At 39.5% G+C, this 16,309-nt stretch overlaps 1 protein-coding gene across 1 annotated transcript in view; it reads right to left on the bottom strand.

Annotated features, from left to right (window-relative positions):
- Positions 1–16,309, bottom strand: part of adcy5 (adenylate cyclase 5) — a 92,158-nt gene that overhangs the window by 21,021 nt on the left and 54,828 nt on the right. Inside the window, exons 4-8 of the mRNA XM_044215761.1 lie at positions 14,289–14,400; positions 10,059–10,186; positions 8,113–8,271; positions 7,813–7,954; positions 4,367–4,504 (exon numbers count right to left, since the gene is read on the bottom strand). Of these exons, the coding sequence (XP_044071696.1) occupies positions 4,367–4,504; positions 7,813–7,954; positions 8,113–8,271; positions 10,059–10,186; positions 14,289–14,400 (679 nt within the window). The remainder of the gene's footprint in view (positions 1–4,366; positions 4,505–7,812; positions 7,955–8,112; positions 8,272–10,058; positions 10,187–14,288; positions 14,401–16,309) is intronic.

The raw sequence follows: 16,309 nt of genomic DNA on the forward strand, positions 1-16,309 counted from the left end.
GCAGCTGTAATATGAAGGGAAACAGATTTAAAAATATGATCAGGACATCTCTACTTTGAACTGAGCTCTGTGACTTTCCATTAAGAAATGTTATCTTCATAAAGAGGCTTTGGGGCCCCCTGACCCCGTGCCTGTGCCCGGTAGACCTGTTCAGTAATCCATGTCCACATCTAACTGTATTACAATGAAGCGAGCTAATGCATCTCTCTGCCTCCCTCTTCTGGATAAACACATTAAAGTCAATGCTGAAGGAGCACAGCTGGCTTCTACATGGAAAGCTTAATCTGTGGATTATTTTCTTGATGAATCAATCTATAAAAATGTCAGAAAATAGTAAAAAGTTTAAATTTCTTAGAGTCCAAGGTGATGTCTTCAAATACCTTGTTTTAGTTGGTCAGACAACTAAAACATTTGTTCGATTATCAAGAGTTATTAGCCGAGTAGAAACTAAAATACAGACATTCCTGCCTATTCCACTCTTTTCATCTTTTTCAACATATGAGAGCAGTTGAAGTTAAGTTATTAAGTTATTGGTGATGAAGCCAATAAGTTAAGTTATTCACAGTCCACGGCTCAGCTCCATCTATGGATAGACAGAACAAGAGAGAATACCCATCCATAACACCCCTCCCTCCCTCCCATTTATATAAAAATTCTCTCTCATGCCCTCTGTGCGTCTTTGACTCCACACTCTCTCCAACTCTGTCTCTACAACTTGCTTTATCTTCAGAGCTTGCCGGGTGATTAATGAGCAGTACAGAGATAGAGAGAGAGTGATAGGCAGGAGGAAAATAGAGGGTGAGGGTGAAGAAAGGCTGAACTGTGGCAAATAAAGTTGATGTGAGAAGCGTTAATGTTTCTGCAAACTTTGAAAGAGCTCTGTGAGTCAGAGCGTAAAGAACACACAGACACTTTGGTGACATGCTTGTCTGATCGAAGAAAAAACACCACAGCCGCTGACATGATGTCAGGACTAGTAATTGAAAGTACTCAGCCAGGACGACAGGAGATAAGCCTGTGTTGTGAGTATTTTTATGCTGAGCAGTTTTAGCTGTAGTGTTTCTGTTTTTAATGTCAAAAAGGTCAATTGTAAATTAGTTTGGCATCACATCACGGTGGTTTTTTCCCCCTGAGATGTGGAAACAGTTTTTTTAAACTAATTTTCAAATTCAGGATCAGGTTTGTAAAACATTCAAACGTACACTGTCACCTTCAACATAGCTCATTTTCCCATTTTCCCCTACCCCTACTGCTGTACTGACTCATTTCATGTTTGTCCACCTGATCATTTTAAGGTGAACTATGGCTTGTGTGAGATGCTGGGCATTGAAAGAAGCCTCTGCTCTCCCAACCATCCACAGACCAATGGCCTTGTAGAAACACTGAATGGCATGATACAGAGGTATATTTTCTTTTCTATACTTGAATCAATTCCAGCTCTCATAGAATAATGTGTTGTTTTGCTGTTCCTAGCAGAGCAGCTTTATTTTACATATAAACTCTCCTGCCTGTATTTGAATTCTGCATCTTGATGTCCCTAAACAAACTGGTGGCTGATCATCCCAAAAGTTGGGACCATTTTCTTCAATCCACCATGTTTGGCCTTTGGAAAGCAGCTGACTACAAAATACAGCCCGTACTATTTGATGTCGGTAGAGAGGCGAGGTATCCCTCGGAGGTGCCCAAGTAAGATTGTCTAATGTTCTCATCTTTAAAAAAAGTTTTTAAAAAAATTAAAAAAACAAATATATATATAAAAAGTTTAATTTTCCATCTATGTCCTCTACTTTCTAACTGTGATTTGTGGCAGGTCACAGAGGAACAGAAGTTAAAGTCAACAGCCTGCTTCTTCAAGAGGAGACATCTGAAGGCCATCTGAAGGCCTACAAAAGCAGGACTAAAAAGTAAAAGAAAATGTAAAAAATAAATAAATAAAAAGCCGAGAGAAGGTCCGCAAATGGAAAGAAGAAAGAGGCCAGGAGGACAATTTTAAAGCGGGGGATCTTGCTCCGGGAAAAAAATTTCAATCGGGAGCAAAGAAAAGGGGGCAAGCTAGAGGCGGACATGCTAGGACCCTTAAAAAAAACTGTGTGAGCACAACAGTCCATCCACGCTCTCCGCAGCCTCCCCACTCTTCACCCATCAGTGCGTTAGTAAGGTAGAAGATGCAAGGTAGAAAATACAGCCAGTATTTCTAGTATATATTGTAAAGATTTATATTGTATGGTTACAATATATAATACCACAATTCACTCACATTTTACATGCATTCAGATTTTATTATTGTGAAGCGTTTACCAATGTGACTGTCACAAGATTAGCACTGTCTAATCACTGTCCAACCTACTCAAAAACCCACAAAGTTGTGACATGTTAACCAAACTTATATAGTAGAGTAAACCATCCCTACTGATTTTAGTTTTCATACCTATGCATAACAATTATCCAATTTCTGTCCCTATTTGCAAAATGAGAGTTGACAGTCGTGTCTAATTTGGATGCTGAATACTGTATTGATGATCGATGGTAAGATTTTATATCACAAGTTAATCTGGGCGCACCGCACTTTGATAAGACCAACAACATGAACATTTGGATGATTTATTGACATTTGCAGTGTTTTGGACAGGCATCAACACAGTCATTCAGTATAGTCAACGCTTTAAACTAATTTGCAGGTTGGAGACCCCTGTGAATCTATGTGTAGGAAAATGATGTAGAAACTAGATTCAACAGAATACACATAAATATACATTACAGTAACTTCTGGAGGCATTTTTGTGAGGGATTTTTTTAAAAGACGAGTCCTTAGATCGCCATCGCAACCACGTCCTCCCGCAGGGGAATATCACCAGTTAATTCAAACTCCAGTTAATCTGTTAATTTTTTTTTTTTTTTTTTACACCAGAGCTGGCGGGTTGCCTATGTTAAGGATTTGATTTTGGTGGGTCTAAATGATGTGAGGTAGAAAATGCAGCCAGCGTCGCGCCTTGGTCAGCACACTTTGCTTGTTCTGAAAGCTGAGAAACTTCATCGCGAATGATCTCCGGGCGCATTGGGGTGCTCTCACTCCTCTGGTCTCTGCTGCAGTGATCGGTGCCTTCCATCCACTCAACTGTATCTCCGGCCTCAGATCCCTCTGGCATACCGTACACCCGTAGGTTATTTCTTCTCATGAATTCTCACACCTGTCTTGCAACTGACGGTCCCTCTGTCGGCCTGTGCGCGCCCCTGTCCTCCACTGCCCCAACGCTGTTATCTGCCTCAGCTCCAAACCAGATATTGTAGATTATGTGTCCTCTCGAAGCCATCGATCACCTCGTTCCTGAAGTGTCTAATTTCTGTCAGAATTGCATCTGCAAACTTGGGGTGTGGCTGGACCTAGAGGTGGAGCTGGACTAGGTTACAGATTGTAACGCAGGCTTTCTGTTATAAATATGGTCTCCAAACCCAAGCTGACATAACCCTGATGAGACCACAGAAAACATCTTGTTTTCACAAGCTGATTAGTACTCAGTAGTAGAAGTAGTAGAGAAAACTGATCATAATGTGAATAAATGGTGGAGTTCCCCTTTAACGTGTGCTTTCATTTAGTTAGTATGGAGGATTTCCAGTTCAAAAATGTAATCTACCATGTGACCCCCCTGGGGGCTCTGTACGCTGTGTGTTAAACAGCAATGTCAAAGTAAAACTTATTCAGAACTGTGCATGTTGCCTGGGCTTCCTCACATTCTTCCCTATAATAGATTCACGGAGAGAGGTGGGTGGACCGATATGAAGAAAAAAAAATCAATTCTCTCTGTGTGTGTGTGTGTGTGTGTGTGTGTGAGGTGTGGGTGCATCCATTCAATGAGTGAGTCACTGTTTGTATGGTTGGCTCAGCAGGGAGTGCTACAGTACATAAATAAAAATGAATCTTGATATGGTTACATCACTCTGCTGCTGCTACATTTGAAGCTTTTCCTCCACATCAAATTCAGGCCAGGAGAGGTTGAAGTTTAGAGGATGGGGGGTCTATCCCCCCCCCCCCCCGCTTAACTGGCAGCAGTGGACAGACAATGTGTTGTGGTACCTGCTTCATCGCAGCCGCCCACATGTTGCTGCTGTCTCCCTGAGTGCTCTGAGAGCCTCTCAGAGCTGAGGTGAGGTGTGAGAGGCGCTGCTTATCAGGACTGCATATCAAAGGATTATGGGTATTAACAATGTGTTGGCTTCATCACCAAATGAGAGCTGAGACGAGATATTGGCAGGAGAGTCACCTGGCTGTGGCACTCTAATAACACCAACACGCATAATAGCAGCTCTACAAAGCAGAGGGTCAGGACACTTTTAAAATAACAACGACCACTTTTTAAATTTTCCTCACCATCCTCTTCATCTCCTTGGAGACCTGGTTGCCGCCCAGATGGTTGTAGAACGGACGGTCAGTCCAGTGGCCACTGTTGTGGGTGACAGAACTGGTCCTCTGTCGGTTAATTTTGGCTATCATTGCCTTTTCCTCTTTCTGTAAGAAAATCAAGATACAAAAATGGGTATTAGAATATATTTATTGCATGTTGAAGAACTCACAAAAACTAAACAAAAGACAAACTTTATTTACAGACACAAAATCTCTCTCTCGTGTTTACTCTGGCAACAACTGGTTCAACTGACAATCTTGCCTCTACAAAACTATGATGATTTGATCTATATGCACAGTCTAACTCCAGTGGTGAAAAGTAACTAAGGACATTTACTCAAATACTGTACTGAAGTACAAGTGTGAGGCTCTAGTATATATATTTTGTACTTCTACTCCACCAGATTCAGGAGGAAATATTGCACTTTTTACTCAACATTTATCTGTTACTTAATATTTCTGTACTTGTACTTAAGTAATTTTTTCAATACAGGACTTATACTCCTGGTTTTCAAAACCAGGATTGGAGAAAAAAAGCAATTAAAAGTTTTGCTCCACTCAGATGGAATAATCTTAAAGCTTCACCAGGATCTAAAATTGGATCACCTGATTTATTTGGCTTAATATCTGTACCTGCATCTTACAATATAGCTTCACTGAAGAGTTGGAACAACCTGACACAAAATATATATGATATAGTCTTTCAAGGTAAATTTGGCTTTCATCCCATATCTTTATGTAGTTTATTTATTGGTGGTTTATTGCTTTTTTTTAATATTTTGTATGTTTGTTGCTTGTTTTCTTTCTTGTCTGTACTTACAGGTGAAAATATAACACTTCTGCCTTTTTTGTCCTGTGTAAACACGGCGCCAATGCAAAAGAGACCAACAGTATTAGACCACCAATCCAATGGAGTTGGAATGGCATTTTATTTGTGATTCTCAGAGATTTTGAAAATTTACATTTGAAAAAGTCAATAGCAATGTGTCTTTCCAGAAACACTGTCCCTGTTGCTCAGGATGATCCACAACAGCTGTAATTGGGACCTTTTCTGCAGTAGAAAGTAGTTCTAATGTAAACTGCTCACAGCAGGATTTATGATCAACCAGGACAATGTTTCTGGAATGGCAAGTTACTGTTGAATATTATAAATGTATTTTTTAAATAAATTCAATTTTCTTCTCCTCCATTGTATTTGGGTGGAAGCAGATTTTTTTTTAATCTGGGCGAATAAACCAAAACTATCTGCATGACTACACATCACTACAGGCAAGAAGAAAAACATCTGACCCTTTAATATCACTGAAACAAATTAAATAGTACAATAGTTATACTGCTGCCTCTGTTCTCTATTCTTGACGTAAAGCTCTTCTGTTATGCAAACAGCTGATCTACAGTTTTCATCCTAATCTCTACTTTTTAAGAGACAGATGGTTGTGTTGTATCATGTGCAAATCGTAATGCAAAGGTACATAATAAACACAGCTGGATTCTCAATCTGTTGATTGTTGGCTTCACATTATTCAGCTCAAGTCCTAACTTATTCACTGACACAATTTGCTGAAAGTCTGAACGATCAGTCTTACTTTGTCGTCATACTGTAACGGTGTTCACACTTGACAATTGACAAGCCTGTTCCCGACGTCTTGTCTCAAGAATAACGTTTTTTTCCCCAGCAAAACCAGGTGACCACCGGTAGAAGCAGTCAAAACCAAAGCAGTAAACAAACATAGATTGCCAGCAGCTGCATAGTGCTGTTATATGTGTGGTGGTAAGGCTCTTACAAAACGCACCAGAAGAGAATCTCATTAATTTACTGTTAGAAACAATAAATAAAAGGATCCTCCACCTGTAATTCTGTTTGTATTTTTATGCTTAAGAAATAATACATTTCGACTTCTGGTGTTGTGTTAAAAGATGGTTTTCAGAGATACTATCTGTAACTAATTTATTTAGCACAGATCTGGTATTAGAACTGCATACTGTCTTTAGGGTGTATTTATCAAAAAGAAAAATATAACCAAAATAATTAGACTGTACAATGTTCCTTCTGTTTCACAGCATGAGCAGCAAAATGAGAGGAAGATATCACTTCACATGACATGCTATCTATAGTCACAGCTTGTGATCCTGCTGGAGGACAGAGACAGCTGATAAAAACAGTCAGTCATAAACAAACTTGGGCTCATGCAGTGAATCAGAGATTAACTCATTCCTCTCCGAAACACAGTTCGTATGGGACAGGATCCTAGTTTATAAACAATGATATGTGCAATATGGACTGGCTGTGTGTAAATTAAAAGATAGCTCCATCAGGAATAGGAACAGCACTTTAGTTTTGGTTATGATGATGTATAGAAAATGTCACGTTCTTAGCTTCAGCATAATTCAACACCAACACATTGGGGGTCTCAGTGGATTTTTGGAAAGTTACATTGTGTTGTTTCAAGCTTTAATACACATGTACCTTCAGCCCTCTGCTTCAAATTAAAATACTGCCTAGTTAATGGTGTCGTGCGCACATTTCTAACATGGTTAAGGCTCATTGTTTTTAATGATTTTAACCAAAAAACACACACATTTTTGAAAAGCCATGGATAGATTTTACACAGATTCTATGTTTCTAATCATCAAAAAGTTGATGATTTCAACATATTTTATAGTAAACTTGGCCCTGCAGTGATGAGGACAGTGAAAGTGAAAAGAGAAATTTAGAAGAAATGCAAAAGTTTCTGTTTATGCTGTGAATCAGACCCTAAAAGTAAAAAAATCATTAAAATCGTGAAACTCCAGAAGGCTTGCACTGTAACTGTTATTTAAAGAATGCCAGTTTTACTTTTATTTTTCAATTATTGTTTGTCCTCCAGTTTTTATTATTTTTTCTAAAGCTGCGATAATTCAATGTCTTATATTATGATTGAAATAAATTAATGTGCTTTTTTTTTTTAGAGCTTTCCAACCTTTTAATTCACTCCTTTAACTCAGTAACCCACTGTGCACTACCTGTCCAGCACAGACAGAGTTAGCATCTATTTGGTGAAGAAAGTAAAACTAGCAGCTAAATAGTCAGGTATTTTTCTCAGGATTTTATGCAAACCAAATAAAATCTAAAAAGGAGAGTGAATATTGGACTTATATTCATCAAGTGCACAGAAACATGACTCTGATGGGATAATTATGTTTCTCTGTGTTTGTTTATGTGTAATGGTTGCTAACACAGTAGCCATAACAACTTTTAAAGGTGATAATGCATCAGGTCTGTGTGTCTGTGGAGTTCTTCTGCCCCCTAGTGGTTAGAAATCAATTAATGCAGCTTTAAATTAAACAATTAAAATAATAAGCCCTAAATATGGTGTATCTTTTTATGTGTGCACTCTGGCCTTCGCAATTTTAGATAATAATGAGGACCGTACCCTTTTCTGACTGCAGCCCACAATGAGGTAGGTTTCTATGTTGTGCTTCTTCAGATAGGCATTTCTTTCTCCCCCTGTTCCCTGCTCCACATCGTAGTCCCCGTTCAGATAATTCAGAGTGGCCTTAGTGATATGGATACGTCTGAAATGGGATCAACACACACACAAACACCCACATAAATCTTCATTATTCAGATACTGTACATTCAAATCTACAACCCTACAGGAAGTACATACAGTTTCAGCAAAACGGACTAGTTTGTAGTTAGTTTGAAGTTGACTATTACTGGAGAGACATACCCAGCTTGGCCCCCAGCCTCCATCTGATTGGCTAGTGTGACGTCATTGGACCAGACGTCAAACTGCCACTTCCTGAGTCCCAGCACCCCACAGTGCACCCTGCCACTGTGGATGCCCACTCGCATGTTCACGTTCACCCCAGTTACCTCCCGTACCAGCCTGCAAAAAACATAAAAAATTATGGTGAATGACAAGGACTGAAGTGACAAAATAATAATCTGCAAAATTATTGTTTCTAATTTTGCCAACATCTTTGGTGATAAATGCTAACTGCTGAGATACCAGAGATCACTGGTAAATCAGTGTTTTTAGTACTGTTATTTCTTCCTAACTAGATGTTTTTGTTGATTGTTGAGTTTCCATAGTTGGTGCTTTTTCTAGGCAGCTAATGATATCCCTGCTCTTGTGAGAAAATATGTTGTGATTTGGGTGAAAGTACACTTTAATAGCAAATCTAAGTTAGCAGCAAAATTGACATTTATTTTGCCTAAACAGGTTCTGGAATATTTATCTGACTTAATTAGAAAATCAATAATCATCTTATTATCATGAAGTGAATGTTTTGGATGCATCTTGCGGACGGATAGAAGCAACCATGGTGTCTTGCTTTGCGGCAACAAGACTGATAGCAGCCTTTAATGATCAGACGAATGACTTGAGTGGACAAAGGCAGGGAAAGAACACATTTCCCCTTGCTGCCGCCATGCAGTATTTATGATAAGATAACAGCATAATACGCAGATAACTCTGCAACTGGACTAATCTCTACGCTGTGACCCAGTGGTCTGACTGAAGACCACCTCTGAGTTCATATCTGCTTTGGAAAACTTCTGGGTGCTGTAACACTCATGTTTCCACCAGCTGGGGGGTTTGTGGTGCTTTCACAAAATGCTACAGTTACACCAATAAAAAATGTGGAATAATACACTCAGATCCCATCAAAAGTCTAAAACTGAACGATATTCCATTTCAAGTGCATTAAAAAAAGAAATGCAGTAAATACTCACATTTGACAAGCTGGAACCTACAAATGTTTGACACTTTTGCTTGATAAATGATAAATAAATTCTATCTTTTAAAGGAAAAGTTCGAAAATGTTGGAAAATGTTTTTGACACAGCCAGACTGGCTATTTCCCTGTTTCTAGTCTTTGTGCTAAGCTAAGTTGGCCGGATGCTGGCAGTAGCTGCTCTACAGACAGAGTGGTATCAATCTTCTCATCTAACTCTTGGCAAAAAAGGAATAAGCTTATTTTTTTCAACGTGCCGAGCTTTTCCTTTAAGTACTATCCCAGTGCATGCTGGGATAAGGTCCCATACAGACCCTTACTATTCTAAACAGCATAAACGGGTGCAGAAAATGGACCGATGGATGGATGAATTAATAGAGGGGATAATGTTAACAGAGCAGAGTGAGGCAGATCAGCTGCGATGGCTTAGAAACTACAAAAATAAAAATAAAAAACACTCAGGAGCTGGAAGGCCCTTCGGGGAGTGAGTAACAGACATTTCACATACTTCACAACCACAATCAATGTGTCAGCCATGAGCCTTGAACTGTAACCTCTACCCCCGAGCAGTACAATTACATCGGATGTCAGTTTGGCTTTGTGATCATTTACAGGAGCTAACTGAGATATGACAAAGAGTGGAAGCACCAGTAGTTTTTGGATGTATAACAGAGAAGTATTTCTGTATAACAAGTGATGTTATTTATTACCACTCCCATGGCTATTAAATGATTCCCATGAAATATAACTAAAACTGCATCTGGAAATCCATTCACCCATCAAGCAGTTTTCCCACTGACTGTCCCGCTACTGTGCATACTCTGAAGCAGACTGGAGACAAGAGCTTCCGTTACCATTTTACATAATTGCAGTTACAGAATTTTTATTGCAGTCACACGTTAACCAGTGGTGCCCTGTTAACCTAGGGGGCAACTTACGAGATGGCCTCTATCATGTCCAAACCCATCTCCACACAGCAGTGGGCATGGTCGGCCCTCGCCTCTGGCAGCCCAGACACGCAGTAGTAGCAGTCTCCCAGGATCTTGATCCGTAGACAGTGGTTTTCCTGTCAGGAAAGAACAACTTACTAAAAATGCACACCAAGTGATACATTGAAGGAGAATTTACTGTAGTGGGTTACATAATGACTTCACTTTTACATTTACACAGTAAACTGTACAGCTTGTTCTATTCACACGCCATAGGTTCATTCATCTTTTAATATTATTGGTTGCCCTAGGTGTTGGGGTGGAACCTGTTGGAACAGGGATTTTTAGCATGTGTGCTTGTACGTCTGTGTGTGCCTCTGTATTTGTGTACTGAGGACTATTGTATGTACTGAAACAAAGATGCCTTCAACAAACCACAACCACACAACTGTTATAGCCAAGTCCAACCTTGAACAAACGTTATTATGGTGATTTCACTGGATCGATGCTACAGCTGCAACGGTTTCTTCCAATCACTTTTCATGTTAAAATAGTAGCTTACAGTCCAGCTATGTGGAAAAAATACTTTTTAGAATAAGTGTGAAACAAAGCATTCAAAGTTCAACAAAGTGACTTCAATCATGCAGGCCTCCACTCCCAAAATCAGAGTGCAGAGCGGCATTCACAAGGTGAAGGATTCAGGGTGTAAGATAGGCCTTACATTAATACTAAATACATCAGACAACAAAAAAGGCAACTGAAACAGCACAGTAAAATGACTGCATGTCATGAATTTTCCTTCTCTGCTGTTGCACCCGGTAATAAACTCAGGTCAGCACTTTAAGGGTGATCATGCACTCACATAACCACTTGGGCATATTAAAACTGATAAGAGGATATTCTGAAAAACAGGTTCCAACGATTCTGTAAGGTTGGCCTTTTCCATCTCAAAGATAGTGTACTTGTAAGAGGAATTGTTGTTCTACTACTGTACATTATACAATTTGAAAAAATACTATATCATGATTAATTATCCATAGTTCTGTCTGTTTAAAATCAGGCTCGAAATCACAGTTTTCCCAGGAAAAGAATTATATATTCCCAGGAAAGTAAGTAATAATTTTAAAATTACAGGAAAACATTTAACCCTAAAATGAAGAAGCTAACCACAGTCAAAACCTCATTGCTAAAACAAATGTTAAATTAAACAGCCGCACAGCCGTTGCTATAGAGGTTTCCAATCACATTTTTATATTAACAATGCATTAAATGACTATGTGTAATGTGAAAGGGGTTGCTCATAGTGATGAACCAACTGAGAATTATCACCCGACTCTGCAGGTCCCCTCAGCATTGTTTTAATTTACAGCCCATTTACTGTATGGTCCAATCTCATTGCTCTCCTTAACCTTGTTTCCAGTCACAGCAGGCAGCTGTTTTCAGCGAAAAAGCACTGCAACTGTAGCCACTGGACACTACCTGCCCTGCACCAAACGCCAGACAGACAAACTACTTGTGAACAAAGTTGAACATTTATCAGCTAAAGAGCCAGATATATCCCCCGTGGTGGATGGAGGAGGCAGAAATCTTAATTTTAAGTAATCTTTATTTTTCATAAAACCAAAAGTATCTGCACGGCAAGATACCACTTCAAAGGGCATTCGGCCTCAGAGATGAATCTTTGCACCTTCAAACTGCTGAGAGGAGAAGACACTGTATTTGCAGCTACTGTATGAAACACTGTTACATGGACACGGAAAGCAGGATTTTTACAATAGTTGCATCTTAGCATTAATTTTACACATGAGATGACCATAATATGGTGTGTGTGTGTGTGTGTGTGTGTGTGTGTGTGTGTGTGTGTGTGTGTGTGTGCGTGTGTCTGTAGGGCTTGGGAGAACACTGTGTCTCATGATAGCCACCTGAGTGTCTCTCTAGCACATGGCTCTGGGAAATACAAAAAGACCCACTGTGTAAAGAGCACAGACAGAATGTGTGTGTGTGTGTGTGTATACACAGATACAAGGTACATCTGGCATGGACATAAAAGTGTCAGTGGCAACCTTTCTGGTTTATAATGCCATTATGCCTGTTTCACTCATAAATATTGATTAGCACATCATTTCACCTTTCATAAACAAATGACATACATTGAGCATTAGCCAGACAAACAATGAAGCTTCTGGATAAGAAAAAGAAAATATCAATATTCATGAATGTGCCGTTTATGTAGCTGTGGTTCAGATATTGGAAATGTGCTATAAACACATGTCTGGCTGCAGGATATTGATGGCAGATATGAAGTAGATATTTTGGACCTGCCCTCTAAACACTGAAGCTCTGTGCATATGTTTGCATTTATGCTAGCATTCGATTATATGTATTTTATAACTGTATTTTCACTGTCTAAGAGGTCCCAAAATGCTAAGAGTGATGCTTTTTTAAATCTGTATCTTTTAAATTTAGTAATTAACCACATTGAAATAAGGACCAAATAAAGTTATGGTCTGTGTTTAAGACTACATCCACACACTAAGCTAGCTTAAATTGAAAATGCATCTCTCTCTCTCTCTCTCTCTCTCTCTCTCTCTCTCTCTCTCTGTTTTGGCCCTCCATCCATCTCACATGAAAACTGACATTTTTTGACATTCAGGATTTAGCCATCTTAATGTGAACGTCTTATGTCACTGGTTCCCAATCTTTTTGGCTTTTGACCCCTCATCGGTTTGCATATGTTTACAGGCTGTGACCAGTTCACCCAAAGAATGATTATTCCTTCGCAGATTATTTTATTTAATACATTACAGAGGTCTGAAGAGAGTAATTAAATAATTCAAAAAGCAAAGATTGTAAGAAGTCCTGAAAAAATAAACCTAATTTTGCATAGCCATATTTCTGCTTTACTAGCCTTTTAACCGTCTTGTGACTCCTCCAATTCATCTGCATTGAATTTCATGTGTTCTCTGTGATTTGTCTGATCACTGTCTCAGCACCTCCTCTGTCAACATGTATTTAAAATATTATGCTGATTACACTCCCAAAAGACAAGAACTAAGTCATGGATTATTTAGCACTATATTATCAGTGTTTCAATGACACATCAAATATTCAGACAGTTGAGATGGTATGAATATCACAAACGCCTCAAGGTCTTATTTGCCATGCAGCTACTGCTACTCCTTTCCAGGGGCTTCAAAGCAGCTTTTCCTCTGTTAGCCCTCCTCATTTACAGGAACTTTAAAAAAGAGCTTATCCTCCTCTAGTCCTCTTTGTGAACAAGAGGTTCAAAGAGTATGCCCTCCTCTACTGTTCCTCAATCTTTAGAGAGACTGTACTCCTCTAGTCCTTCTCATATACATGACTTTTGGGGAGTCTGTGCTCCTAGCTAGTCCTCTGCCAAACGGTTCATGGTCTAACGGCCATCGGGCATTTATGTATTTTGTGCAGATTCAGGATGTCATCGGCGTCAGGTTTTATCTGAGCGTCAAACTCAGTAATACCAGAGGTGAACCAGGAACATCATGCACCAATGGATAAAGTTTCACCATTACACTGTAAGGACAATAACATCCCCAGTGGTCCAGACTGGTATACTGATGAGAGAGAGGCACAACAGCTCTGCACAGCAATCACCTGTAAGAGCCACGCACGGTCTACATGGATCTGTGTGCACACATTAAGTTAGTCAGATGCTGTTGCAACTGCAGGTTAAATAAACACCAGACCGCAGTGCTGTTCCACAGTCCTGCTCTACCAATTATCATGTACAGGATGTTCAGTGAGCCTGTTGAGGCGAATAAATCAATTATTCACCTCACTCACAATCACCAGAAGGAAGAAGGTTCTCAGGAAAACCAGAAATGTGGCCATGCTTGTCTGTCCTCAAACCTATAAATGCAAATGCTTTCGTAAGCAACAGCCAATATGACAAGATCTTTCCTGAACAAGCCATGTTTCATTAGTGTTATCTTTGGAAATATAATTGAACACCTTTTTATATGTGTGCTGGGAAATGGTCAATTATTTGTATGTACTGTTATATTTTGTGCCCATTGACATTAATCAGTGACATTTGCATTGGATGAATTGTGATTATTCTCAAAACAAAAAAACAACAAAAAACCAAAATTGCTCTTCTAAATAAAATTACAGTATTATTAGAATAAAAGTACAAAAATGAAAATGTGAGCACAATTTGTGGCGTTTACATACAGTATACGTGTGTGATTGCATTCTTACCGCTGCCAGCTTGTCAAAGCGGGCGAAGAGCTCATTAAGAGTCATCACCAACTCCTGCGCTGTGCACTGAGATGCCAGACTGGTGAAACCCTCGATGTCTGCAAATAAGATACTGCAGAAACACAAAGGCAAGAGAAACAGCATTCAACATTCTTCACTCTCCCAGTTTCGAATGCCCAATTCCCGCAGTCCTTTTCTCTGCTAACTGTACTGTTTGCCTGGTGAGGCTGGTGAGACAGACATACAAAAGTAAACGTACTACATACAAGTATAAAAGAAATAGCCATGCAAATTCAAGTGAACTATGTGCATGTTCGCCTACGTACAGCCCAGAGAAGCCTAATTCTAGCCTTATTCCACCCATTTAATTGCTAGTGCAGTAACAAGAACATGATCCCTCACCGTCTTCCCACATGTGAACACAATCAATTATGTTTGTTTGAACACAGCCAAAGCCAGAGGGCTACTGGGCATTATTCAGAATCCCCTGAAGAGACTAAAACCAAAACTTATAACTCCATGCCATAGCAAACCATCTCATCAAAAAAAAAGCAAAAAAAGCACCATAATGTTGCAGAGTGACATAGCCCTAACCCTAACTTTCCAGGGTCCAGTGTTGATGATGGATGCATGGATGGATGGATGGATGGATAGATGGATGGAGAGTAGTTCTACATCAGACAGATGTCACTGAGCATGCCTGGCTATGAGCTTCTGTGTTAACACTGTTTTGCTAGTTTGATGAGCTGAGAGTGATGAACTCCATGCTGCCATGTTGATCGGGATGAATGAACATGTCACCCAGTGCAACAGTATGGCTCTTTTATGTGTTTTTAATTGTGGACAACAAAAAAACAAGTTATGTCACAGAGGCATAATGTACTGTATATCAGGCTGTGGTTACACATACTTGTTGACAGTATAAATTAGTTTTTGGTTTTAAGTCTCTTCCTGACATTTTTTTCATAATATTAGAATTAATAAAACACCAGTGTTATCATTTGAGAGCTATGCTGATTTATATTCAGTCTATAATGAATTCTAATGCTGTCATCTAACATTTTTCACTGAATTTACTGTTTTTCCATAGCTCATATAACACTTGATGTCAAAACCATTAAAAAAGAAACCATTCTGGCCTTTCAGCTTGATACACCAGAGTTTAAATACAGGAAATGGCAGTAACAGAGTTGTAGGGGTGAGTGATTAAATGACTCTGGTCAAGTTGTACCACTGAAGCCATTGATGGAGGCGAAAGGTGTGAGACTGCGGTTGAAGTGGCACAGTCATGTCTAAACGTAATACAATGCCTGTAATCTGGTGTTAAAAAGTACCTGATATAGCATTTGTGCTAATGAGGTATTGTCCTGGCAAAATGGCATGGAGAGAGAGAGTGTGTGTGTGTGAGAGAGAGTGATACCTAATACATTTGTGAGTAACTTGCAAAAAGTTAGCTTCCCTTCCGTGAAAACAAGGTAAACTGATACAACAAAGGTCTTTTTGTGATTGAGGCATTTTCATTATGCTCCTAACACTGGTACAACAGCAGGACAGATGATCTCACGGGGCTGAATCATTTCTCTCAGAAAGAAACAAGGACAAAGGGGCCGAGCTGGCAGGTAGCGACAGTAATAGGCTCAGCATTAGCTGTGAGAGACCGTTAGGTTGGCCTCATGTACACTCACAGATAAAACCCATGAGCTTGTCCTGAATGGTTCAAGTTGTTTTCTGAAGCATCATAACCCTCTACCGCAAAAAGTCACATCTCATGCTCGACATTTCTGTCTTCAATAAGCGTATTTATTCTCTGGTCACGGATTTCCTCCTGGGGTGAAACATGTGATGAACTTCGTAAGTCAAACTCAGAGTGCAAGACCAAGCCTTGTGTCTTTTGCTAATACTGCTTAACACTGTCTTCCTTGCAGCAACTTTGACAATGACTCACCTGAGCTTGAATCTGCTCCTTGTGGGATCCCCAATGCTCATTTAAACCTAAAATAAGCTTTGAAAAATCAATCTCC

This window comes from Siniperca chuatsi, linkage group LG12 (assembly GCF_020085105.1).
Source record: "Siniperca chuatsi isolate FFG_IHB_CAS linkage group LG12, ASM2008510v1, whole genome shotgun sequence".
Classification (NCBI taxonomy): Eukaryota; Metazoa; Chordata; class Actinopteri; order Centrarchiformes; family Sinipercidae; genus Siniperca; species Siniperca chuatsi.